This window comes from Acyrthosiphon pisum, chromosome A2, assembly GCF_005508785.2.
Source record: "Acyrthosiphon pisum isolate AL4f chromosome A2, pea_aphid_22Mar2018_4r6ur, whole genome shotgun sequence".
Lineage (NCBI taxonomy): Eukaryota > Metazoa > Arthropoda > Insecta > Hemiptera > Aphididae > Acyrthosiphon > Acyrthosiphon pisum.
This window is the reverse complement of record NC_042495.1, coordinates 60236760-60264225: the sequence shown is the minus strand read 5'-3', so window position 1 is coordinate 60264225 and position 27466 is coordinate 60236760. Positions and strand designations below refer to the sequence as shown.

The 27466-nt window shown below is 29.3% G+C and overlaps 1 protein-coding gene across 1 annotated transcript; it reads right to left on the bottom strand.

Moving 5' to 3' along the window:
• Nucleotides 1-2935: 2935 nt before the first annotated feature.
• LOC100166086 (translation machinery-associated protein 16) lies at nt 2936-7092 on the bottom strand. Its single transcript, XM_001951381.5, has 5 exons — nt 6900-7092; nt 6708-6787; nt 6244-6384; nt 5525-5667; nt 2936-3095 (listed from the first exon to the last, which is right to left on the bottom strand). Exons 1-5 carry the CDS (start codon nt 6900-6902, stop codon nt 2980-2982), a joined length of 483 nt encoding a protein of 160 aa, XP_001951416.1. The 5' UTR covers nt 6903-7092; the 3' UTR covers nt 2936-2979.
• Nucleotides 7093-27466: the final 20374 nt, after the last annotated feature.

Sequence of the window (27466 nt, the reverse complement as noted above, 5' to 3'; positions counted from 1 at the left end):
AACACACGACGGACAACTGACGGGACACAATACACGCACAATGTTATTATTATTGCTATATATTATATACTGCAACAGACTCGCTGCGGTGTATTATCATAATATAATATATTCATAGGTATATACTCGTAGTATTACTCGTACATACATATTATAATAAGGGACTGCATCGTTTACTGTATAGTTGCGCTATTATATACCCGTGGTAACCCGCTATCGCTCAAAACCGCCGCGGTGTGATTTATGAACTCGTTTAGTATTATTACGGCGACGACCGTCGCGCGCGCACTGTCCGCGACCACGCAAAACATTATACATATATATATATTGTGCAATATAAATACGCGAGTGTATGATGTGTATATAGGTACATGCATATACGTGATCGGATACGTTCGGCCATTAAGTCGGTGACGATCAGGAGAAGTCGCGGGTCTCGGACGGGGCGGAGTGGGTACACGCGACATCTAAATCCTGTACACACACATACACACTTATGATATAAAGGTAGGTAGAGGTAGGCATGTGTGTGTTGGTGTATTATATACATATATATACATATAGCTGCACTAGCTACTTACGGTTTATATATGGTGAGGGGAGGGGGGCGACGTGGATGCCGCCGCCGGTGTAAGTGAAGACACCCCCACCTGCACCGTCTGCAGATCTCCTGCCCAAACTCTTGCTAAGGAGGTTTGTTATAAAAATCTACATATATTTATTTATATATATCCGGCGGGTGTCTCCGACTCGACTACGATCCCACCGCACGCCGTGGGAATCAGTTGATTTCGAGTGTGTATACAATACTGATATATGTACGCCGTCATCATCATCATCGTGGGTAGACGGGCGAATGCATATATAGGTGGGTGCGGGTAGTTAAATTTTGTGTCACGTACACGCTCACGAATTGTACGTGTCGACTGGTGCTGGTTTGTCGGGAGAGCGGGGTTATAAGGGTTGGTAAAGAGTGTGTCGGTGTAGGTGAACGAAAAGGGGTTGGATGTATTCGACCGGGTTATGAGAGGGAAAAAACGAGAAGGGAAATCGCGTACGTTTACCGAATTCTATAATAATAATAATGGTGTAGGTACCTACGTATATATTTTTTTGTAATCCGACACGAGCGCAACGGACTAAAACAAAAGCGATTTACTCCACGAGTGATACGACTCGCGGGGCACCGACTGTGCGTCATAATATTTTTAAAAAATGTAGGTAGATTCCTATAGGTACTATATACATAGAATGATTATATGATTACTATTATTATTATTTGTTGGTGCGACAAAAGTTTAATCTGAATCACAATCGAACGAAAATCGGATACAGGCAACGAAACGAAAATAGATTCTCGCATCCGGAATCGGGGAATATCGTTTTGCATCCTGTTGGACAAAAAATGTACATATTTGTTGAATGACATATTATAATAGCAATATGCATGTATTATACATTTATACGAAAGTGTACCGACGCCACTTGCGTGTGTGCGTTAGGAACCCGATGGGTTAAATGTATTTACAAAACGTCCGGTCGAAATGATTTGTATAGTATAAATGGTTACTATGTTGTATAGTCTATACGGGATGTGTGATAATATACGCTTCACATTGGATTTTTTTTTAATTAGAGCCATAGCAATGCTTATTTATACTTGTTTGGTAACATTTTTTTTTTTACGAGTGAAAAACTGATTTACATTCGACGCCCATCTTCTAAAAAATTCACGAGTTCAAAACAATTACACTAGAATTATTTTTAACTGAGGATTCATGGTTATTAGTAACGTGAAAAAATAAACATTAAGCAAGCTCATATATTTTTTAATGAGGAAATTATTTAAATATTCATTCAACACTGACAATAAAAATGTAATTTTTTCAAATACATTTAGTTTTGTATCGTTAATTGTAATATTTTGATATTGAACAAAAATTATAATTTAGATACTCAATTTCAAAAATATTAAATCGGAATTTAATTTAACAAAATAAAATTACCAAGGAAATAAAATGTTTCATTCAAGGAACTTAAATATTATACAAAAAATATTCTTAAAGACGATTATTTATAGGAATTTAATTCAGAGATGTTTTGAATATTATGTTATGACTTAACAATATGTATTTTTCAAGAAAACTTTTCTTTTGTTTCTGTCTTCTTCCTTTTAGTCAATGACAGCTTTTATTCTTATTTAATTTAAATAATAAAATAGTTTCTTATAATGAAAAGAAAAAACAGAACAATTTTAAATTGTTTTAAAAATGCTTTTGTTTCAACAGCTAAAGTTTATACAAGGAATAATTACAGTTAACTATATTTCAATGTTTTTAAATATGTTCCTCAACTAATACAACCACCCTTGAAGGCTAAAGTATGAGAATTCAATATTATATTAGTCCATTACCAGGGTTCAAGAATTAAAGCACTAAAAATCGTCCAAATATGTGATTAAAAAACATTAAAATAAGCGAAAAAATCAATTATTACACACCCACCACTATTTAAAAACTTTGAAAAATAAAAAAATTAGGATTTCCCCTGAAAAGTTTCTATTTTTCTTCTTAGTAGGTACTGATGTTTTTAAATAATAGGTATTTGTTAGGTGCCTGGTACTAATTATATATTTCTAAGACTATAAGAACCCATTAGTTTTTGTCAGTGGTTACCAAATGTGTCATTTTAAAGAAAAAAAGAAAAAAAAAATAGAAAAAGAAAAAGAAAAATAGAAAAACCATACCTTATTCAACATAAGAAGCGACCTAGCGTTGACATGTTTTTGTTAGTGATACTTTTCCATAACACTTAATAGATTTTAAGTCAAACCAAAAAATAAGCAAATACTTGAGTTCCTTAAGTTCTTTTCCATAACCTCACACACATTATACCAAATGGGAAAATATTTTGGGAATAATAAAAATCAACAACATTGCTTGTATATAACATGGCAGTATTTTTAATAATTAGGTTTAATTAAATTATATTTAAACAACGAAAGCGAATTATTTTGAAATTTGGTAGATACTTTATGTCACCATCCCAGGTGCGCAAATACAGTAATTGACTGGCTTCAAGTATATTTGGTACTTCTAAAAAATATTTGAAACAAATTAAATTAATCAAAATATTTTATTATCATAAGTCATAACTATTATCATGATTCTTAAAATTATTAATATACCACTATATGACATAATAGTCTGTCATAAACACAGACTTCAAAAAAGTATTTAATACAGTCAACCACGAGCTACTTATTTATGAATAGAGCAGGGATATTTAGGTTTTTACATATTTTTATTGGCTTTATGCAACTCTCGAGGATAAGAAATGTGGACGATTTATCCATCAAAGAGTTCGTAGGAAAAAATTTATTTTGCATATTAAAGCATATTTTGGACATTAAAAAATATTTGGCCTATCTTACATATTTTAGAATATATTCTATTATTGTTTCTAAAACATGTATATTGTTAATTTCTCGATTTGTGATTTTTTCTAGCAACAATATTTTCTAGGAAAAAATAAATAATTTGATATAAGAATGATAAAAATAAAAAATAATTCAATTATCTACTTGTTTGTAATCAAATTGGTAACGTTGGTCATTTTGTTCCTCTCAGTCCGTGATTGTACCCATAGAATATGGGTATTTGATAACTGGTTACGTGATAATAACTGTTTTTACTTTTAAATTGTTTAATATTTTAACATTTAATATCTTACGATTTATTTTAATTAATTGTAATATTCATTTTTATTTTTTAAAATGCCGAAAATGAACAACAGTTTAAAACTTTTACATAAACAGTGGATAGAGCCGTATAATAAAACAAATGATACAGTATTTACGACTGATGGCGATATAGTTTACTGTTTATATATTATAGATATAATATGTTGTATAATATTTTGTTTTTATATGTATATTTCATTATATTTATATACCTATGTATGAATTGTTTTAAATTTTTTATATTTAAATAATTTACCTGTTACCTACCAAAGGAATGATAGTGTATACTGAATAACTATAAAGTTACATATTTTTTTTATTGAATTATTTTGAAAAAAAAAATCATATTATTTGCATATTTAAAAGTTTAAGCATATTTAGAGAATATTTTAGGTTTTTTTTAGAGCATATTAGCATCATATTTTAAGCTTTTAAAAACCTAAAAATCCGTGCTCTATTTATGAATTAGAAAGTCTAGGCCTTAGATACCCATTGCTTGGATTGTTCAAATCTTATATCACAGGCAGGAAGCAATTTGTAAGAGTGGCTGGGGTATTATCCTAAATAATTGACATACCGTCAGGCGTCCCTCAAGGAGTGCACCTAAGTCCTCTGCTGTTCTCTCTTTTTATAAATTCTTTGTCCCAACACCTTAGCAAGTTTCTTCTCTTTGCAGATAAAATCAAACTATTTTTGAAAGGTGACTATATGGCTGACCAGCCTGTTCTACAGAGTAAGCTTAATCTATTTTCTACATGGGTTGATCGTCTTGGACTCGTACTAAATCTTGACAAATGTCACTCAATTACCTTCACTAAATCACAGTCGCCCAAAAATAGAACACATTCCATTAATGGCTTACCATTTACACAAGTATCTCAAATTAAAGATCTCAGTATCTTTTATACGTCTTCTCTTTTATTTAATCAATACTAAACAATTCTCATCAGTGAATTGTCTTTGTTCTCTCTACTTTAAATAAGTAAGATCAATTCTTGAGTATGGTGTCGTGGTGTGGCACCCATACCTAGTAAAACACCAACATAAGCTAGAACAGGCGCAAAATCACTTCCTCCCTTACTTGGCATTTGTGAGTAAAACTAATGTGTAAGTCTTGTTTTTGTGGCCTCATATGGTATCCAAAACCTTCATTTTATATGTTATCTTATGGAAATCAAATAGAGCATGGCCTGAAGGACAAACCCACTGAATCTTATAAGAACCATTTTGACAAATAGTAAATAGGGTAAATGAGCCTTATGTGGCGCTTAATCTGTTAAGGATCTCGGTGCCGGCTATTTATTATGTGGCAAATTTTCAGCTTGTATAAATATTAAATATATTATACATATTCCAAAATGAAACATTTCTTATTGAAATAAGTACTTAAATAGCTAAATGAAATTTTTCACGGAGTGTTAAAGATTAAATCAAGACTGAGTTAAATATGATTTTATGCTAAGTTCTTACCAGAGGCAGATTCTACACGAGTACAAAGAAACATTTATTCGCAACATAAACCCAATAATGATAAAATGATAACAAAAGCATAATATTTTTAATCACATAAATATGCATACATTTTCACCAACAGAATCCTCAAGAAATATTTACTTTTTTGTTCAGTTCCATTAATGTGTTCCATTACACAAAAAAAGATTTACATTCAAAGTATATAGTAAATTAAATACTAAATAGTACAATCTTGGCCACTAATAAAGATTTTAAACATTAACATATTGCAGAGAAATATTCTTGAATTCAGGTATTCTATACACTTACCAATTCCAGCAGTATTATACTCTTCTCTTTCTCGTTCTATTGTGTGTCTAATGACATCCTCCCGACTAGCAAATCGTCGATTGCCCTTATCTTTATGTCTTGCTTTGATTATGCTAGCTTCGTGGTCAAAACGATTAAGATACCTAAAATATAAATTATACCATATAAATATTGTATTAATTTTACTATTATATATAAAAAATAAATTCATTTTTCTAAGTAGATATACCAAAAAATGGTGTGTATTTTATACTTCTACTAATGATAGCAGATTTAAAAACCATTTCAGCACAAAAAGGGTACAAATTAGAGATTCAATTTTTATTTGATTACATTTTTGGGTGGGAGGAGAGGGTGAATTCTATGCAATTTAAAATTTGGCGATTATTCTTTATTCTTTATGAAACTACTTAACGATTAAAAACATTATATGTGTACCAGATATTCATACATTTTTCATTTTTTTTAATGTAATAAAATATTATCGGTTATGTGAAATATTGTGTAAAAATTATAACTGTTAAACATAGATCAATTATAACTAATATATAATTTAAAAGAATTTTACATTTTTAACTGCATGTTAACCACTAACATAATCATGCAATTTTTAAAAATGTAATATTATTAGTAATATTAATAGTATTTAGTTGCATTACAAAGAATAAAATACCAACTAAATATAAATACAATAAATATAATAAATAATGAATACAAACTTTTCAATTAATAATGAGAGAGTATCCTGAGTATATTGCTCAATTGTGTTATCAATATTATCTCTGAACCAAATTAATTTTTCACATAATGAACTTGGTTTTGCTAAATTAATATACTTCTTTTTGTCCCGAAATGCAAGCCTAAAAACACGACATACAATGTTATGTTGCAATAATTCAATCAATTATATTGAAGAAGGATAACATTTCCTAAACAAACATTTTAACCTATTTACTAAATTAATTTATTCTTTAAATAATACTAGGTAATAGATATAACACTATAATTTTAAATTTTAGGCGACTTGAATAACATCATTTATGTTGTCGCATATTATGCACATTAATTATTTTTAAATATAATTTCTTCTAATTAATGTTAAAACAATCTTAAAATACATTCAAAATATTACTTATATTGTAAATAGTCCAATAAACTATAAATTTAATGTTTTGTATCTTACTTGTGTTTAGATTTAATCAATTGCTTTGTCTTTCTACTGTTCGGATGATTTGCATTAAGTACAGTGGTTTTTGGTTTACCCTAAAATGTATAATAACAATTATTTATGATTATAATCAATACAAATAACATAAATTACAATATTTTTGAAATAATGTATTATATCAAAATAACATTGTAAAAATTAATTTACCATGATTATATGTAGAAATGTAAAATTTGTATACTGTTTCAAGCTTTAATAGTAACAATATTAGGTACAACTGTAAAACTGTAACTGTATAAATATGAAGAGTTCACTAAAAGTTATTTTGACATTCACTATTACCTTACGGCTTAGACGCAATTCACAAATTTACTGAATACTGTATACACATTACACATCGCCTATCAGTTGTAGATCACACGTGTTTTTGATTGTATTTGATAACGATTTTATATTGTCATGATAACAGGTATCATATTCAACCATAGATATTATAGACCATAGATAATATAAGATATTTTATATTATCTATGTTATAGACCATAAACCTGCAAGGGCCATAAATTTTACCCTGAAGCCCTGACTGGCCCGGTCCTAAAAATATTGTGAAAAAAAGCCTAGGCCCAGCCCAAAAACAACGCTGAGCTCATAAAAAGCCCGATCTGGTCCAATAATTTTTTTTTAGGGCACTATGGGCGCACTAGCAATATTACCTACAGAAGACTAGTGTTGTAGCAACTGGCAATCTGTAGGTGTTCTTTAGTTAACGCAATGATTTTTTTATAAATATTCCAAATTATAAATTACCGTTTCTATTATATCTTAGTAATAAGGACCAATACCGTAAATAGCTAAATATTATTTTCGTAGTGTGTTATTGTTTTATTTTGAATTAAAGTATTATTATTATGGTATATGGAAAAACATTGACACATTTTTTATATTATGTTTAACACAATTACCTACATAATATAGGTGAGTAGGTGACAATATTTTTATTTGTTTAATTTATTGTTTTATTAAATAATAGAGGCCGTCGACAGTTGGAAAGAACGCTGCGGTTGAATCGTAAATATAGGTAGGTATAGGTGGTAATAAACATAATATTGATTAAATTAGGACTGCCGAACGTCATTTTTTAAGATAGGTATTCGATATCTTAGATTAAAATATAAAGTTACGACGGCTTTACAAAGATACATCAACAATAAATTTGATTATTTTATGAGAGTCTGCGCTAACCTTCTTAGTTCTTAATATTTGACAGTGGCGTATAAATACATTTAAATAACTGAGAAACAATTCCTTCGAATTTTTATTGTAATATGCCAACATTTTCAGAAAAATTAGCCACTAAATAATTTACTATAGAAAACTGGGGTTCTCATTTGAAAAAAGAGTCGCCACATGAGTACAAGACACACCTTAAGTAGTAGCTACGAAAAATCTTAAGACTTTAAATAAATGTATTATTAGAGGAAACAATGGGGAAGAACATGTTTGGTAATTACCCTAAAATATTTCAATATTCAATATACATGTATATTTTGGTGACACCATCCATTTTAAGCGCAAGTAATGGCCTAGAGGGGCTAAGTCCCTAAAAATCTATTAGATACATGACGTACTTAAATATATATTATATATACCTACCATAAAAAGATGTTTCTTGGATTTCAACAAAATAATATAACCCATTAACCCCGATCGGCCGCTCTCCTAAATGTGGGGGCCTATTTGCATCTATATAAACGTTTATACTTTATAGTTTATAATGAGTTTAATCATGTCATTAATCGATAAATCAATTATTTTATCATCAAAAATAAATAAGTACCTACTCTCATTTCAACAAAACGAATGAATATTGAATACTATGTATTCTATAAAAGAATCTTCGGTTCATAGTTTCGTACTGATTAATGTCTCATTCATATTCATATTTCATTATCATTACATAATATAGAAATTAAGTATTCGGAACGTGATTCTTATTCATAAATATTGTAGTATATTTTTAAGAAAAAAAAATGTACCTATTTTACTCAATAGATACCTAGGTCATATTTTATAGGTATAAAAATATTGCGTGGGTAATTTATTACTAATTGATTGCTCAAAAAAATATGATAGATTTTAATTTTCAGATTATCTTGAGTGCTGCTCTGATATTATCTAGATGATGATTGAATAGACATTTTTACTATTTTTAAGAACATATTTATTGATTTAAATTTTAGTCATATTAATTAATAAAAAAAAATGCGAGTAAGTGAAAATTGATCTGCTTTATACAGTAGGTTACCTACAAGTGGGTCACTGTAATGGATGGTGTTAAATTTGAATTCAGTTTTATAAAATTATTTTATACGAAAAACCATTCTGACCGAAGGTCCGCCTATAATATTACTATAAGTATTATATTATTTTATGATATTATTGTGATTAAAGTAATTTATTTTACTATTAGGCTTTAGCTTTTAGTACAACAGCGTAGATTAAATTCATTTTTAACAAAAAAATTACATTTTAAAATGTCATTGTATGTATAGATAATAAAATATAATAATATACTCTAAAAGTTTCATACACCCATGAATAATATTTTTAAATTACAACAAATTAACTAAAATCGTTATTCTTGGTTTTTATATGTAATTTGGTCAAAATTTGAAATTATATAATGTTTGTAAAAAATAACTGATTATATATTTTTATGAGAATCCTTGTTTCAAATTTTCAATTCTTAGCTATAAAAGTTGAAAATTGTATTCAATTTTAACTACTAAGTAAATTACTAATTTAAACAAAAAATATTTATAAAAGAAAATCGTGCCTTTGGATCTTTTTTTTTATTCATGATAAACTACTATAGGTTATTAGCTTAATAGCTTATAACAAAAAAAAATATTAGTTACTTATAAATAATACAATGGTATCCTTAGATTAAGTTGTACATATATCAATAAGTTTTATAAATGTGATGATTTGGTTGGTGTTGTCTTGGATCTGGTTAAAGTTTTCGAAAAGGTTTTGGCTCTTTATTATTTCTCAACTGATTTTATATCAATTTATGCGGAACTTTGTATAAAATGTTCAAGCTTTTTGACCCAACAAATAAAATCTTATTGACATTTATAGAAACAACATTTTAAATGTCTATAAATAACTCAAAACTAGTCAATGTATTTAAAAATATTTGTCAAAACACACAATATCATTGTAAAATAAATACATTCATCGCTCCACTCAGATCTAAAATTAAAATCCAAATAATTAAATATGTATTAAATAAATATTATTAACAAAATATGTACCTAATATAGGTGTTAGGTACTCATTGTTTAAACATCTGATTTTATCCAAATTTAAAATATAAAATATCTATAAAATAACCGTGTCTATAGATTTTTTATTTTTGGTTTGCAAGAAACAGTTTTCCATTTTTTTTTTCATTTTTGAGTGTTAACACGTGCAACATATTATAGCCTATAGGTAGATATTTAGACGTGTTTTAATAACTCAAACGTATATAGGTACAGATTAGTCTTGTAAAATTATAAGGTTTCTGAAAACAGTTTGAATTTATCGTGAGGTCTACTCGAGGTTGACTTTCCCAAAATGTTTGTTTTTTGATATTAATTTCTCCATTAATAAACATATTAATATACTTATGTAAACATTTTTGATTTAAGGCTTTCAGAATATTCTCTCATTTTTCATTGCTTTACGCTGAACGAAAACTCTCCTAAACTCTAATACTTCACAGTTCACGTGTCTTTGACAAAAATGGTAAATCTTGGCTTTATATCTGCTTAATGATATTAATGATTTCCAAAAAAATGTAAAAGTTTTTGTGCTCTTGTGGTTAGTCTTAACGATTACAAAATATATACAATTAGCTGTTGTGTTTTGCGTATATCGTTACATATATGATAATAATTATAAGTTATTATTAGTCTGCGCAACGAAAATAACTGATTGGTGACCTGCGCGACTCTAGCGGTCATTTCCAATCATTGGTATTCAATATTTATACGCATTTACGCCATGTAAAATTAAAAACAAAAAAATAATTTAAAATAATAGATAAATGTATAAATATTGGAGCGGCGCGGTGCAGCTTGAGAACCCATGGCTGACCACCGGTATATGGTGGGCAGGTGACGGGGGTCGCCAACCAGTTTTCGTTGCGCATACAATAAAATATTATTTTATGCAGTTATTAAAAATTACAATATAATATATATTATATAGATAATAATATAACAATATGGCACGTCTTCCCGACTTCCATCAGAGTTTCACATTTCACTTAGGTACGAAATTTTCGGTGTCGGGTTGGTAGGTACATTATCGAACTGAAATATTCATTAGGAAAGAATTTACAAATTTACAATCTCGTAATAACGTTTAGTTTTTAAATAATAAATACATATTATGTACCTACATCAATAATAGGTAGGTACATGTTGCACCGTGGTCCGTGATCCATAACGGCAAATCTATTACTTTACAATAATTTTTAATGAATCCAAACACGAACATTTAGTAAATAGTTGGAGCAATGATATTACAACAAATATTAGAAACATAACCACGAATATCAAAATTATATGTACCTATATAATAGGTATATACGCGTCATTATTAAAATGAATAGGTACCTACACAAGAATAATAATAAATTTAAACACTAGTAGGTACTAAATGGGTACACAAAAGTTTTTCGAATTATTTGAACAAATTTTTCGGTAATTTTTCGTAATGCTAAGAGAATTTCTATAGTTAGTATCAATTACTATATCAAGTGCTACACAGATTTCCTGTAATGCGGGACATAAAACATTTTGAACAATAATTTTATATGAAAGTAAAAATAATTTTTTTTTAAATAATCTTGTAATTTATTATTTTTAAAATCAATACGCAGCTTCGTCTGAAAAAAAAAACGATTTCATACTAATAAATTATTATATTATTATATATTATATTTTCACAAAAGTTTTTTAATAAACGTCGGTGCCCTTTTAACATATTTTACAAACATAATTTTTTTCACGCAATCATATTTTGTTTCCCTTAAACAGACTGGACATCACAGATGAATACAAATTGAATAATACAAAAAAACAATTAACATTTATGTTTAATTTCGATTCATAGAAAAGCAAATAATAAAAAATTACAAAATAAAGTTCTGAAGTTATAAAACCTGCACTGCAGATACCTACATGATATAATAAGTTATTTAATAATATTGTACGTTTAATAATGATATAATTTAAATATTATATGGCAATTGGCAATTGTTAGGAAAATGCAAGTATGTAAGACTATTTAAAATTTGTGCAATATATGATATCAGCAAACGAAAAAATTATAACAGCTCAAAATATGTATTACGCGTCTTATCAGATGTTATCGTCTATGATGAGTTTTTCTAATTAATAATTATTCTGATGTTCAATTCACCAGCTTACAAATACAGCGCAGTATAATAAATACTTATACATTTACCATTGCCGGTTATAGGGATAGGTACAAAAAAATATTTAAATACTGGGTGATTCTTTTATCATAGAACACTCATTAGGTATTTCAGAAAGTGTACATTTTTTTGAAAATATTTTTTTACATAGTTCATTATTTCTAACGCGAATGAATATAAACACAGATATAATATTATTTAGTAATTGGAAATTAAAAGAATAGTGTTACTAAAAAAATCATTTTAATATTATATTTATATAGTCATATCTACTTATTAATAGACGGGATCACTTAATCCGATGTTTTAAACGTTTTAAATATTACACAATTGAACAAAATTAACCTTCTCAATTTTATTTGTAACTGTTATTTAAATTCTTCTCAAAGGTTTATTGTACTTTCATTGTTTTAACATGTATAATTAAATCAATTAATTAATAAAATAAAAGATTATCTCAAGACTCTGGGTGGTAGTGTGGTACATTTTTTTTTATTTAGAGTTGTAAAAACTGGGACAGAAGATGGTCATTGTAATTAGTGTAAAATATAATATGCTGTTAGCTATAAGTCAAGTAGATAATAGGGGCCCTTTGATAGCCCATCAATAAACATATTGCTATCAAACCAAAAAATACCTTTTAAATTTTTATATCCTTTAAATTGTAATTTAAGTTCTACTTACAAATCTTGTAATGGTGTTTTTATATTTATTTATAAGGTAAATTAACATATGTACATGCTATTATGGCTGTCTTGTCGTATGCGCTCTACCCCAGATTGCGGTCTACCTGCGATTACTGGACACATCTTTTTATAATACCTATGCGCTCTACTGTGCAATTTATATCTTTATAGTTTATTATCGTGGTAATAATGATTAGGACTCTCTTTTCCTGCATCATATAATTTTTGATCATATATTATTTAGTTGTCGGGTGACAATACTAAAGTCCACACTTCACACACGATTTTATATTTTCACATGACATTCAAAATGATTGCAACAGAATTTTATAAAATTATACAAAACGAAGAATCAGTTACTAATTTTTTAATTGCGAGAAATCTTTTAGTAAATGTAGAAAATATATTGTGCAATAAATGTGATAGTGAAATGAAGTATTATATAAAAAAATATCACGGAAATGAAACGAAATTGTTGAGGTGTAAAATGAAAGGGTGTCAAACTACTCAAAGTATAAGGTAAGAATCGTAGCTGATATTTTAGATATAATCTTAATATATACCTATATATTTAGAAAGAACAATAGTTTTTGGACGTACATCGACAAAAATGGCCGTAACAATAATGGATTGAGCCTCGCTGCACAACTTGAACTGGTCTATTATTGGTGTCAAAATTTAAAACAGACTACAATTATCACTTTAACCGGTAGATCAGATCATACAGTGTGTGACTGGATGAACTTGTGTCGTGATGTACCTGTCAGAATGTTTGAAAATCGTACTAAATTTGGAGAAATTGGAATAGTGATCCAAGTTGACGAATGCTTATTAAGAGGGTCGAGAAAAAATAATAAAGGTCGACTTCGACTTGCAGATTTACCAGCCGAAAATCTAAACATCGACAACGATTCTGACTAGGAAAATGTTAATCTAGAAAACGGAGCAAGAAACTACGGAAGACGGCTTGATGGGCCATGGGTATTCGGCTTGTGTGACAACAACCAAGGAAGGTGTTTTGTTGTCCAAAAAAGGGACAAAAACACATTGCATGAAATTATACAAAGAGAGGTTATTGTTGGGTACTTGGGTCTACAATACATTCCGATGGCTAGTCAGGGTATAATGGACTCTCGGACCACGGATACAATCACTACGTTGTAAATCATAGCGAAAATTTCGTAGATCCAATATCAATGGCAAATACCCAAAGGATTGAAAGTTTATGGCGGCCTCTGAGGCTAAAAATCGTGAAAAATATGTGTGGTACAATACCAGATTTACTTACAAGGTATAATATTAAATATTATAATATAATAATAAAACCTAGGTATATATAATAATATAATAACTATTACAGGTATCTTATTGAAACATGGTGAAGAGGTATGAATAAAAGTGACACATTTAATTCATTTCTGAGGGACATGGCACTAGTATTTTAATATTTATTTATTTAATTTTAATTTTAATTTTTTTATATTTAATTTTATATTTTTACCTATATTTACTATTTTTTTATTATTATTCCAAACAAATAACGAGACGACGACGAACACGTTGATTATATATAATAATTTCTAATAATTATATATTATATTACCATTGATTATAAATGCTAGTATTTATAATCAATAATATTACTTATTCATTCAAATGTTTGCTTTATTAATACCACTTTTACATCGTCCCACTTGTTACTACGAAATTAGACACGGTAGAGCGCATACTGCAGTCGCAATGTTGCCGGTAGAGCGTATACGACAAGATAGCCGCTATTATAATTTATAATACACTAAATAGGAACCTATAAACCATAATATTTCAGTTCGGCATTTTGTGTAAGCCATCAACGAATAACTTATTTAAATATATTCCTTACATTTTTATATCTAATTATTTAATACAAATTTCAAAAATATTATTCAGTACAAGTATTCTTGGTATTTATGACATACCTAATCTATTTTAAATTATTAAATTAAATATTTTCATAATTTTGGTTTTTTAATTTAATTTAATTGGCACGTCATATTTTTTTAACTACACATTGACCATGTTCATTTTTCATATTTATTTCTAACCGTATATATTATATTATTATCATTCATATCTGCAAGCAGTGCAAACATGTCGAACTTCAAAGTCATGACTATAATCTTGTTCTCTTTAATATGTCTTACAACAATTTCTTTGAATTATTTATGAAACATACGTATTTATACAATTCTTTCAAAATGTAGATAATATATGTATTTATATATGGTACATGTGAATCCCGTGTATAGTGATGTATTTTGTCACGTCGACTTAATTTGCAATACAAAATTGGAAATATATTTTCTTTATCAAAGAAGAAAAATAATTTCAATATTCGATAGATAAAATGTGTTTCTACCTATTGATTGCATCTAAATTAAATACATTCAGTAATCAACTTATTTATAAAATTCGTATTCATATAATTTTTTAAAAACGAAAACATAACATATTGTACGACGTAGTTGTTACCGGAGTAGCACAGTGATTTATATATTATATTTATTAGCTGAGAAGCGCATTGTTGCTTTTGTCAGTTCGATTGCATGCGGCTCAGTGCAAAAAAAATAAAATTCCTCGCAGCCATTATTCCCCATGGCGATTGTGACAGGTTCAATTTTGTATACTATAGGACCCACTCCATTGGAAGTGTAGCTCATTCATGTCTCTTATTGGAGAAATTAAAAGAAAAGAAATAAATTTCTTAAATATACCAAAAATCATAACTATTGTAGAATTCATAATAAAAAAAAATCGTAAAATTATTCTTAAACATTCAAAACATAAAATGTATCAGAAATATAAATTATAAGATCATTGGAAAAAACATAAAAACGTAAGATATAGTTATAGAATAATAGCTGGACCTACCTGCCTGCATTATTAATTTATTTAGTTGTCGATGGCTCGATGATGACTAAACATTAAAATTTAAACTTTATTTATATTTATTGCTGTATAAGGAAAATAGTTAAGAATGCAATTTGATCACGAAAATAAGTAATTCATTATTTTATTATAGCCAATAACAATTTAAAGAATGTCTTTCAGGATAAAAAAAAAACTATGAAAATTACTGTAATTAAACTTATGAAAATACTTTTATGCTTGCTTAATATTTTATTTTATTAAGTTTTACTACATGTTGGTATTCGTCAATATTATTTATTTGTATAATATCTTGATAAATTAAATAAAGGTAATAATAATATTATATTATACAGGGGTCCATGGTTAATAAATTATCAAATAATGTTAGATTAGAAAAGGGGCCGGTTTTTCCGCAATTTCATATACAATTTGAAAACTATATTTTATATTTTAGTTGCAACCTTAATTATAATACTTTTTCACTTGTCTACTCCCCGATACCTATTTAAGGGGGACAGGAAGGGGGTTTATACACGGTGTATTATATCGAAAAAATTACTTCACAGGTATAATTATCAGGCCTTGTTGAATTGTAGGATTTTGATAACCATTTTTTTATCTGGAAGAAAAAGACTTCTTACAGGTTGCAATATTTTAGATTCTGAGTGGAGCAAGGAAGCTACAGGCCTGTATTTAGGGGGGGCAAGTGTACCCTGTTGTCCAGGGCGGCAAATTGTATGGTCAATTTAGGGAGTGGCAAATTTATATTGACATATTATTATTGTGTATTAATTGTATCAAAAAATAAATAAATAAATATTATATATTTTTATTTTTACTATAACCTTCTATTAAAAGCAAATATTACAGCTAAAAACGTATATTGTTTTCATCAATTAGTCGGAAAATAATATTAATAATTACAAAAAATATTTAAGGTAAACTATAAACTAAGAAAGGTGTTTTGCGTTGGAATCAGAAATAACAACTATGTAGGTAATGCAGATTTTAAAGAAATTAATAATTATCACTTTATTTTAAAATCACCAATCTAGATGAAAGCTATAACTTATAAATGTATCTAGATTACCTATATTATAAATTATTATTAAGGCTGTTGAAAATGGATCGTTTTTTCGCAGTATTTACGTGCATTTAAAGTTTAGACCAATAAGCGGAAAAAAATTTAACCCAGTACCAAAAGTCAAATTTTAATTTAGAAAACCCATTTGAATTCCTTATATTCTCTTGGTTGTGTATTTAATAGATTTTTGTTTTTCGATTTTTACAATAAAAAAAAAATTAAACGCTTTTAAAGAAATCATTGTATTAATTTTTATTTTACTTTTTTTTACAAAAACTATAATATTATGTTTATTTAACATTGGTTTCCCTAGAGATTTAAGAAATAACTAATAGATAAAAATATTAAATATTGCAACGAATGCAGTTTAGGGATAGCTTCAAAGAATTTTTACTTTAAAATGTGTGTTTTGTATGCTTAATATAATAATATGATGGTATTTTAAAAAAAGTCTGTCATATTTTCTTCGTAATTTATGGTTTTGAAAACTTTAAAACTACAAAATCTTGTTATTTAGTTTAAAATACCAAAAATAATATTTTTGATTTTTTTTTTTTGTAAATGTGAGTTTTTTTCCTTAACATTATGGTGGAATCAGATATTTCAGAATTGAATTATTGTACTTACTTTATATTGTATTGTTAATAAAGTAATTTAAAAAAAAAAACCCCTGACGGGTGGAAATTCGCAAACTCGCGGACTAGTGTATAACTTTGAAACTAAGTCCGACCGATAAATTCTGCTTGAATCACTGATTGTTCTTAACTCATTGGAATATAAAGGTTTCCAAAACAAATCTGACCGCATTTATGCCACAAAAAAATAGTTATACTTTACATTTTAGGAAATACCTTTTTTAGGGGGTGGCAAAATGTGTTGCCCCGTGGCGCAAAATTATCAAATGCGGCCCTGGCTGGAAGCTAGTGGTTTTACAATGGTGTTTATTTATTTATTTTTTTTTTTATATCCTGTATACAAAATTTCTACCAGAAGAAGTGCTTTGATTTCAACATTTAGTACCTTATCTTTAGCTTTGGATCAAGATGGTACTTTAGAGAGGCAATTTTTCGATTTTATCAATAGTTATTTAATGCCACGGGAAAACCACTGAAAAATTACGGAAAAACACTAAAATGGGATTTTAATTTCTAACGCTTTGTGTATCACCATAGAAATGAATAAAAAATTATAATATTAATTCAACTTACACGATATATAATAAATACTAACAATATAAAATATCCAGACTGACAAACCGTCTCTGCTCAGAATCGTTTTTCTTATACAATGATATTATATCATTGAATTCAACCTACTGTACAGTAGAGCGACATCCACTTACCTGCTTTTTTTATTTATTATCAATAAAAATTAACATAATACATTATAATGTATAAATATATTTATAAACATTTTTATAAATATCTATATCTTTTAAGCAAGCTTGTGATAGATATAGAGAGTAATACAATACTGATTATTTTAAAACAAATTAAAGAGAAAAACTACAGATAAAACTATTAAAACTAAAATGAATAAGTATATTAAAATTAATTAAAATAAGCTGCAGATAATTATTACAAAATAACTAAAACATGTGATTACCAATATAGAACGAAAATATTTAGCTCAAATCTAAAAATAACCATTTATATAAAATCTCGTGACTAAATAAATTTATTTAGTGGTGTAAAATCTTTTTAACATAACTTCGCATAACGTGTATGTTTTTTTATACTAAATATCATGCATTGAGTTAAAATGCGTAGGGCCTAGAAAATCATCAAAAAATCGACTGAATGATTTTTTCCCTTATTTATAACAGGAATATGATACGCTGTTCTCTTTTTTATTATCTAACAAATGATTTACTGTAATTGCCTTTAAAAAAAAACGATTAAATACAAACAATATAGCATTTTTTTTTTATAAAGAGATTTATTTGGCAATACACTCTAATCACTATATTTTTTATTTGTAGAACCTTCTACAGTAGGTACGTTTATTTAAACAGAATCTAACAATATTATTTTGATTAGTTTGAAGTTTTTTTAGTACACTAGTTACTAACACCCAAACCCCCCCCCACATATACTAATAATTCGTATTGATATACAGAAAAGTATACGCATTATCTGTTTAGGAATCAATTTTTTAGTAAAATAAAATTATAAGTTAAAGATCGTAATAGATTTCCTACTGAATTATGAGTATGTAAGTTCCATTTTAGATTATTATCAAAGATAATGCCCAGATAACGAATTCACTTGTCACTGCTTTGATAGATTTATAGCTGTGTTGATTAGGTACAAATTATGCCTTCTCTACAATTATGTAAAATTATAGAGTTAAAATTTGTAGAGGTTTTATTTATAAAAAAAGGTCATACAATTTGTTTTTTATAGCTTAGAGTTAAATTTCTATTAGTTAGGCATTTATAAACTTTGTCTAAATCAACTGTAGCTTTATTATGAACTCTTTCCCAATAAATATCGGTAAATAATAATCACGTGTCATCAGCATAATATTATGTAACTATCGACCCATCAAATTTAAGCATTGAACTCCGATTTTTAATTTAATTCCATGGTATAATATAATTTGTAAAAATGGCTTAAAATTGTATTATTTTTGAAAACATATTGTAAAGTATTGAAAAACGGAGTTCAATGGGGCCAGTAGAATATATTTGGTTGATTCTACAGAAAAGGATCATTATTTCCGTAGATAGTATTTTTTTGGACAAAATTACATTGGCACCGGTCACCTTACTTATATTTTGCAAGTGTCCAAAAGGGTATGTGATTGTGCAACGAATTAAGCGGTAGGTAACCGTAAGTTGGTAAATGGTAGGTACTACAGGTTTCAGTACCTACAAGTTCAGAACATTTGATAGGCGTTTTATATAATAATTATTAGAACTGCAGGTTCATCTCATTAGAATTAAATTCTAATTATCAATTCATTTTCTTGTAAATTATCTTCTTTCCTTCTAGATTCTGGGTGGAGCAATGAATGTATGAATCAATATACGATCAACCTAAAGTATAATAAATAACAGCCAGATTGTCACGTGCAGAATACCGCGGTCACCCCTAGGCCCTGATACAAATATGATTAGCAATGACAAAAGATACAATCCGTATATCGTATGGTCACATATTAAGAAATCGGTACTTAAAAAGGTATTTTATATGCACAATGAATTTGAGTTATTCATATTTAATAATTGTATTAGAATAATTCAAAAATTGTGTAATAACTTTTTGACATTCAATATAATATGCATCAATATATTAGTTATGTAATCCTAGAAGATTTTATTTTAAGTTTATTGTCAAATCGACAAACCATAAAGTGATAATATTATAACAATACTTGCAAATTAACACTCGTCAGTTTCCCCAGACAGTAGAGGGCTATTATTGTGTTCTAAGTTTTTTTTTTACGTAACTGTTAACCCAACAATAAAACTTCCAGAATAAGCTTTCTATACAGAATGTATAATAAATATACCTATAATTAGTAGAAATGGTATGTTCTGATGAAATTGTTGTAGATACCTCATCAATAAGGTGTTGTGTTCTAAACTGTTTACTTCGAAGATATTTTTTAATTTTATTTATATATCAGTGAACTCAACAATACATATACTTATACCGGCCACCGTTGGTGCAAATATTTAATTTCCAATTTAAAATTACATTCTGAACGAAAAAATTAAAAGAACAAACTTCATAATTTTAAAACAAATATAAATAATGTTGTAGGTAATGTTTTTTGTAATTAAACTTTACACTTATAAAATTTAAACAACCCAGCGGGATAGTGTCTGGAGTCTGGACCCTAGCTGCACCATTGAGATATACTGTATATTTAATATTCCTCTCTAAGTATAAAAGAATAAATTGTCATTTTATATTTGACATATTTAATACCTTATTATAGCCTTTTACGTGTCACCATTGCAAAATAATTTCTACTTCACAAATATTAATTTTCAAATAAGCAAATATCTAGAAATAATAATAATTATTAATAAAGCCATAAAGGTACGAACATTTGAATGGTCGAATAAATAACTGTTATTATTATTTTTTTTTAATGGTAAAGATTTTAAAATTTAAAAGAATAGATGGGACGAAAAAACTTAAAATAATAAATCATGCTTGTGCAGTACCTAACTACTCTATATTATACAAACAGTTAGATAATTAAATATAATAAATAATTTTTATCCTTTGTATGATCTTGTTTATTTTAATATAAAATTATATGGAAAAAATATTTTAACTTTTAAGTTCAAAGCGAAAAATGATATACACACATTTAATAAAAATTGTAAGAACTTAAAACATTGTGTTAATTGTTTTAGATTCTGAGCGGAGCGATGAATGTATTTATTTTACAGATTTTTACAATGATGTGTTTTCTTTTTGTATCTGTCATCACCTTTTAGGACAGTAAAAATGCTTAGGTTTTTTGTCAACAGTATCTTTTCTGATAGGTTAGGTTTCAAAATTTAAATTTCCCAGTAGTTTTCAAAAACACCGTGAAACACAAAAAAAAATGAAGGAAACCGTGAATTTTTACACAAAATCGATTTTCGTTTTTTGCGTAACTAAAACAAATGATTATATACATGGAATTTTCACTGGTTGTTTATGTTCACATTTTCTATACACGATTGTCGTTAAAATTCTATAGAAAACTTATTTAATAGATTTAACCTATAATTTTGCAGTTGACATTTAATTTCTTAATTTTTTTTCACACGTGTGTCACTACAGTTGTGAAAATAAATTCACAACTATAGGCACTTACATAATATTTCATACACATAGAAACATAGAAATTGAATTATCATTTCTACCTAAGAGGAAAGCAACTACAAACGTTAAAAACGTCCTTTGTACGTTATATTTAATAATAAACCGAGATATACGTTCAAAATAGATACGGTTTATAATTAATATAATATATAGGTCAATAGGTGTACCTTTATAGGACCTAACCTTAGATACCTAAATATACAAATATTTATGACAAACTAATGCCATTCGACTTTATGTGTGACTGTGCGAGTCCTCCATTTTTTTGATTGTTAGTCGTCGTTGTTTATGTATAATATATAAAAACGTTCATACTCACATTTTTGTATCAGAATTAATCGTAATTTCGCGTATACCTAAACCTACAATTTAAATCCATAATATATTTAATTATGGTTATCGGAAATTTTTTTTAATTTTATAACAACACAGAAAACGTTTAATAGGTAAGTATTGAATTCAATTTGTATAATATGTTTTTACGTTTTAGCAACTAACATCTAGAGTAAATTCAACCACGTGTCAGTCCACATGTCCACAATTCACAATATCAATAATTACGGACGCTACAAAGATTCTTAACGGTTAGATATATTCAATCCATTCGAAAAAATCAAGAAGTACCTAATATTAGGTTTGCTTATAAAAACTAAAAATAAATTTGTGTAAATAAAACACGTGTTCTGTTGAGCGTAAAATTTGCTATGTTACGCACTTGTAAGACGGAGACAACACATGTGGGTATCACGCGTCCTCTAAATAATAATAATAATGGTCTTTAGAAAAATTAACGTCCTCGAAAATTTAATTCTGCAGGCCCGATGAATGATGGACGTACTATCTGACTATATAATAATATATAGGTATACACGTCGTCGTCTGTTGTGAAGATTGCTGTTATGAAGATGAAAGCGACGAAACCCTCATACGAATAGCAGTAGTGATATCTCTTCTGTCTTCCATTGGTATGGATACGGCTTCCAGTGGCGACTGGCGACGTGCAGTCCCCAAGGTTAGAGCCCGAAGAAACCACTTATTCGATTGACAACGCTCCACTAGAAGACGCAACCGGAAAGGACGACGAAAACGAAGAACATTTTGAGGAATTAATTTTCTTGCACAGTGATGTATTGCCGAGCGGCAATGCGCTGTCCCTCGTAGAGTCTGAGCCTGCAGCTCCGATCCCCGAGGCTGCACCACTCGGCTACATGGTCCAAGAAAACGACGGTTCGAAAGATTCATCAGTAGTTCAAGACGAATCCATTGTATCAGCCTGCAGTAGGGCACTATAGATACAAATATGCTACACCGCCATTTTGCGACTAATAATGTTATGTGAATATGAATTTCTCCCCCTTTATTTTATTATTTTATCATTGATAAATGAGTCGCGAAATGGTGGCATAGCATACCCATGATATGTAGCTGAGCCTTACCTTGCCACAGAATAGAATAATCAAAATGGACACTGATAACAAATTATACAGTAAGATAACAGAAAATCAGCCGCCATTTTAATTGAGGTAGTTTTTTATCAATTTTAGCTAGTGATCAGACTAATTAGTGATTTCTAAACTGTAATGTTGTTTGGAATATGTTTCTTATCTTGAATTAAAACTGATAAAACCACCTCAAATAAAATGTCGAATGATTTTCTGTTATCGGCCTGCCGCCCAAAAGTGTCCACCCCCTGGTTATGCGCAGTCGGGTGGCGACGCGCCGTCCTCGGAGTTGTGGACTGTCGACCTAACTCCGACTTCCGAGGGCGGACCTCTCGGCGACGTAGTGATGCCTGCTTCAGAAGACGTATTATGTGCAGACATTGAGCAGCCGGCCAAGGAATTGTCTGTGATGGATAATATCGGTGAGCTGATTGGCCAGGTGGACCCTGCAGTAGAACTCGAAAAACGCGTTTCTCCACGTAGAAAATCGACGTGGAAAAGTGTAAAACGCGTTATTCGCGTGTTGTTCTGCTGCGGATGTAAAACCGTCCGAAGCTAATATTAGCATAGCCCACTTAGGCCGAAGACGGCGACTAATAGAGGGGAGGATACGGGAAAGAGCACGGACGGTGCGCGGCGGTAAGTCACCCGCGCACGTTCTCCGGCCGCCTCTGGCGCGACAGGTTCGCGGGCGTAGCGCGCTCGGTCGTGGTTGACGTGCGAAGCCCTCTGGTGGCTCAGCGAGCGCCCGGCTGCAGTTACGGTCACGTAGAGCTATGCGCGACAACAACGACGGCACGGTGGCTATAGCATAAGTACCGACGCGGGCAACGATTCCACCTCGACGGATGCCGACTCGTTTCGACAGCAACGGCGGAGACTTTGGCACGGGGTGAGGAACACGGACGTGGGAGGCGCCGGACCCGAGGGAACTTAGGCTAATTAGGTTAAGTTAGTTAACTGTTTCATTGTCCGGCGGCGGTCATTGGACGAAGACGCGGCTGAAGGGACGACCGCTAGGGGGGCGAAAATTACCGAGAGTCGATGACTCTTGCCTTTTCGTCCCGCGGTAATCCCACATCGGCTGCGTCGCAGAGTGTTCACCATATAGCACAAAATCTCTGTTCACTCTCTCCGCGTGTATATTGATCATCGTCAGGCGCGGATTCAGGGGGGGGCTATGGGTGCTCGGTCACCCCCTGTCGTCTAAGCCACTAATAAAATAAATTTGTATAACAATCTAAAATATAAAGGTGTAACCATTTTTTTTTTTAAATTCTGATCGGAGCAATGTGTGGATGATGTGTTTTTTTTTAATTTTTTTAATTTTTTTCTTTGTTTCTGTCATCGCCGTATTTGGGGCAGTTGTACTGCAGTAGTACAACTGCCTCGATTTTCTTCAACAGTATCTCGATCGATGGGAAAGTGAATCTAGTTGGTTCATTCAGAAGGTCAAAATTTAAAATTACAATAGTTTTAAAAGCGCCATGAAAAATAAAAAAAAAATTAAGGAAAACGGGAAATTTTAAGTAAAATCGGCTTTCGACGAAATCAATTCTGGTTTTTGGTGTAACTCAAAAACAAATAATCAGATACATGTCATTTTCACTGAATATTTATATTAGCATTTTCTATACGAGATATAGAACACGATAAAATTTTCAAAATTTTCAAAATATTTTGATTTGTTTTGAACATTTTTAGTTTCCAATTTTATAAGTATTTTTTTCTATGAATATTGAATGTCAATAACATTTTAAAGTTTGAAAATTTGTTATATATTGTTACAATGGCAGTTGAAAAATTTTAAAAATGCAGTCACAATTTTTTTTTATAAGCATTTAAAGTTCAAATGTTGATAAAATACATAAAAATCATGCAAATTATTTTGAGTTAGAAATTCATAAAAAATTTTATTTTTGAATCTAAAATTAGAAAATTTAATACAAGATTCCTCATTAGTACCTATGTATACCTTTATCAAAAAAAAAATATCTACCGGAAAGTTAAATTAAATTTTTACATCGTTGTATATTTTCTGGATTTCTCATGTAGGCATGAGTAGGCATGTAGCGATTTTCTTGTAATTCAAACACGAATACTTGTAGATATACTTAAAATTTACATCATATATAACATCTTATCAATTCCAATACTTGATAAAATGTACAAAATATTTTGAGCCGTTTTAAGCTGTTTACGGACATTTTAAATTTTAAACGCTCAGAACCGTTTTCCATCATCCATTACAGACTATACAGTGATCCAATTATAATCTACTGTAAAGCAGAGCGACACCCACTTGCCCACCTTTTTTTTGAGCACCCCTTGTTAAAATTTTCTGGATCCGCGCCTGGTCATCGTCGTCCATCGTCAGTCGTCACCGTCAACCATCGACGCGCACTATAGCCGCCGCTTGTCGCCGTCAACCGTAGTCGCTCCCGTGGCCGTCTCAGTCTGGTTTCGCAGGCTGGGCAAGGTCGTCACACGCCCGAGCAAACGCGCCCGTGACACTCGTTAACGTGGGGGACCGGTCATGGGAACGTGCAGAGGTGACCAGTGGCCAAAACATTGCATATCCGCACCAATTCGCCATCTCGTATCCTCCCCTTCTAGTTTAATGTGTCTCCTGTCCGTCGTATTTCCCCCCCCCCCTTAAATTTCCTTTACTCATGTCAAATAATATTCACTTTATAAATGTCGGTTTTTCTTTTTTGTTCTATAGCTTTTTTTTTAACTTATAAAATTGTATAATAATAAAAACTGTTTCCAAAATTGTTTCCGTTTTTGAAATTATATTCGATATATTATATATATAATTCATATTGTTTTTGTTTGAAAAAAAAAATTGTATTCACAAAAAATTATTGTTGCTTTTTTTCATATTGTCGAGTGTATAAACTATAAATCAATTTTTACAGATTTAACAACTATATAATTATTGAATTGAGTTTTAATATCCTAATCTGAACAAATCTTGTAACAGGTATCTATTAATGTACTTGGAAATCACTTTCGACGGTATGTGTGTTTTCAGTTTTGACAGTTGTACAATAATTAATTATAGGCATAACCACACAATAGGTGGTACGGCCCTTACCGAGTGGAAAGTGTAATACATTTGCGTAACTGCACTAGCATGTAGGTATATATAACATAATAATATGAATAAAGCGTCTACGTGATGTGTCAATAATAATTGTGTATATAAGTATAATCATTAAATCATTCATTGAGTATAGTAGTATACTTGTATACGCATTGGTTATTGGTATATAGTAATATAGTTTTTGATAAAAATTGCGAATATCGGAATATATGATTATATAGATATTATCGGTATTAGGTATTAGGTAGTTACTTGAAAATATATTATTTTCACGTAAGGTCACCCGCGGAGAAGTCCGCAGCTGCCGGAAAGTAAAAGACATGACTATAATATTATGAATATGATAATACATGCGCCAAATGTTCGGGAAATCGTTCGTCTTACACATTTAGTAAATAGTTCAAATTACCTACTTAAAATCGATCATATTATTATTATATTTTATTCTACGTATAGAAACTTTTTTTTATATCTTCATCTTTTGTTTTCTGCAGCAGGTTGCTTTTGTCTTACAACCTTTTAATAATTTATTCAATACAAAAACTATAGTTTTCTTCAATAATATGTGCAGTGGTCAAAATTATTGGAACCAAATAAAATATTATATTGAATTCAAATTTAATACCATCCATTACAGTGACCCACTTGTAACCTACTGTACGGCATAATGACATCCACTTGCCCGCCTTTTTTTTATTGTATATACATAGTGATATACTGATATGTATTTTTTTTATATAAATGGTAAACTATATATTCAATGGATCAAATTCCTGTTATTTTTCTATTAAAATGTAAATGTTTGTTAAGTAACAGAAAAATGAATAACTTTTTAATAATTTCTATTTCTATTAGATAATAATATCTATGTTAAATGTATTATAATAATATATTTGATTTTAGACTATGGCTCTTGTTAATAAAAAAAAAAATTATGATAATACAATTAATAAAGAATTTCCTGATTCACCATTCAGAAAGATAGTTTAAATTTTCAAAAGCCATTTGTGTAATATAAAAGTTAATTTTATTAAAAAAAATTGTTTATAAAAATGCAATTAAGATTTCGATAAACCCATCACCTTGCACTGTAACGACCTATCTAAATTAGCTAGTGTCCTAATTAAATTTAAATAATTAGCATGTTTTTAAATTCATTATACGTAACTAGTTTTTCCAACTACTCACACTACCCCTAGTAAGTAGCAACCTGTATTATT

Coding starts and splice junctions, on each gene's coding strand:
- LOC100166086 (XM_001951381.5), bottom strand. Junction 6,385..6,707: donor TTGATTAAATCTAAACACAA/GTAAGATACAAA, acceptor TCGTGTTTTTAG/GCTTGCATTTCGGGACAAAA. Junction 3,096..5,524: donor GTATAATACTGCTGGAATTG/GTAAGTGTATAG, acceptor AATATTTTTTAG/AAGTACCAAATATACTTGAA.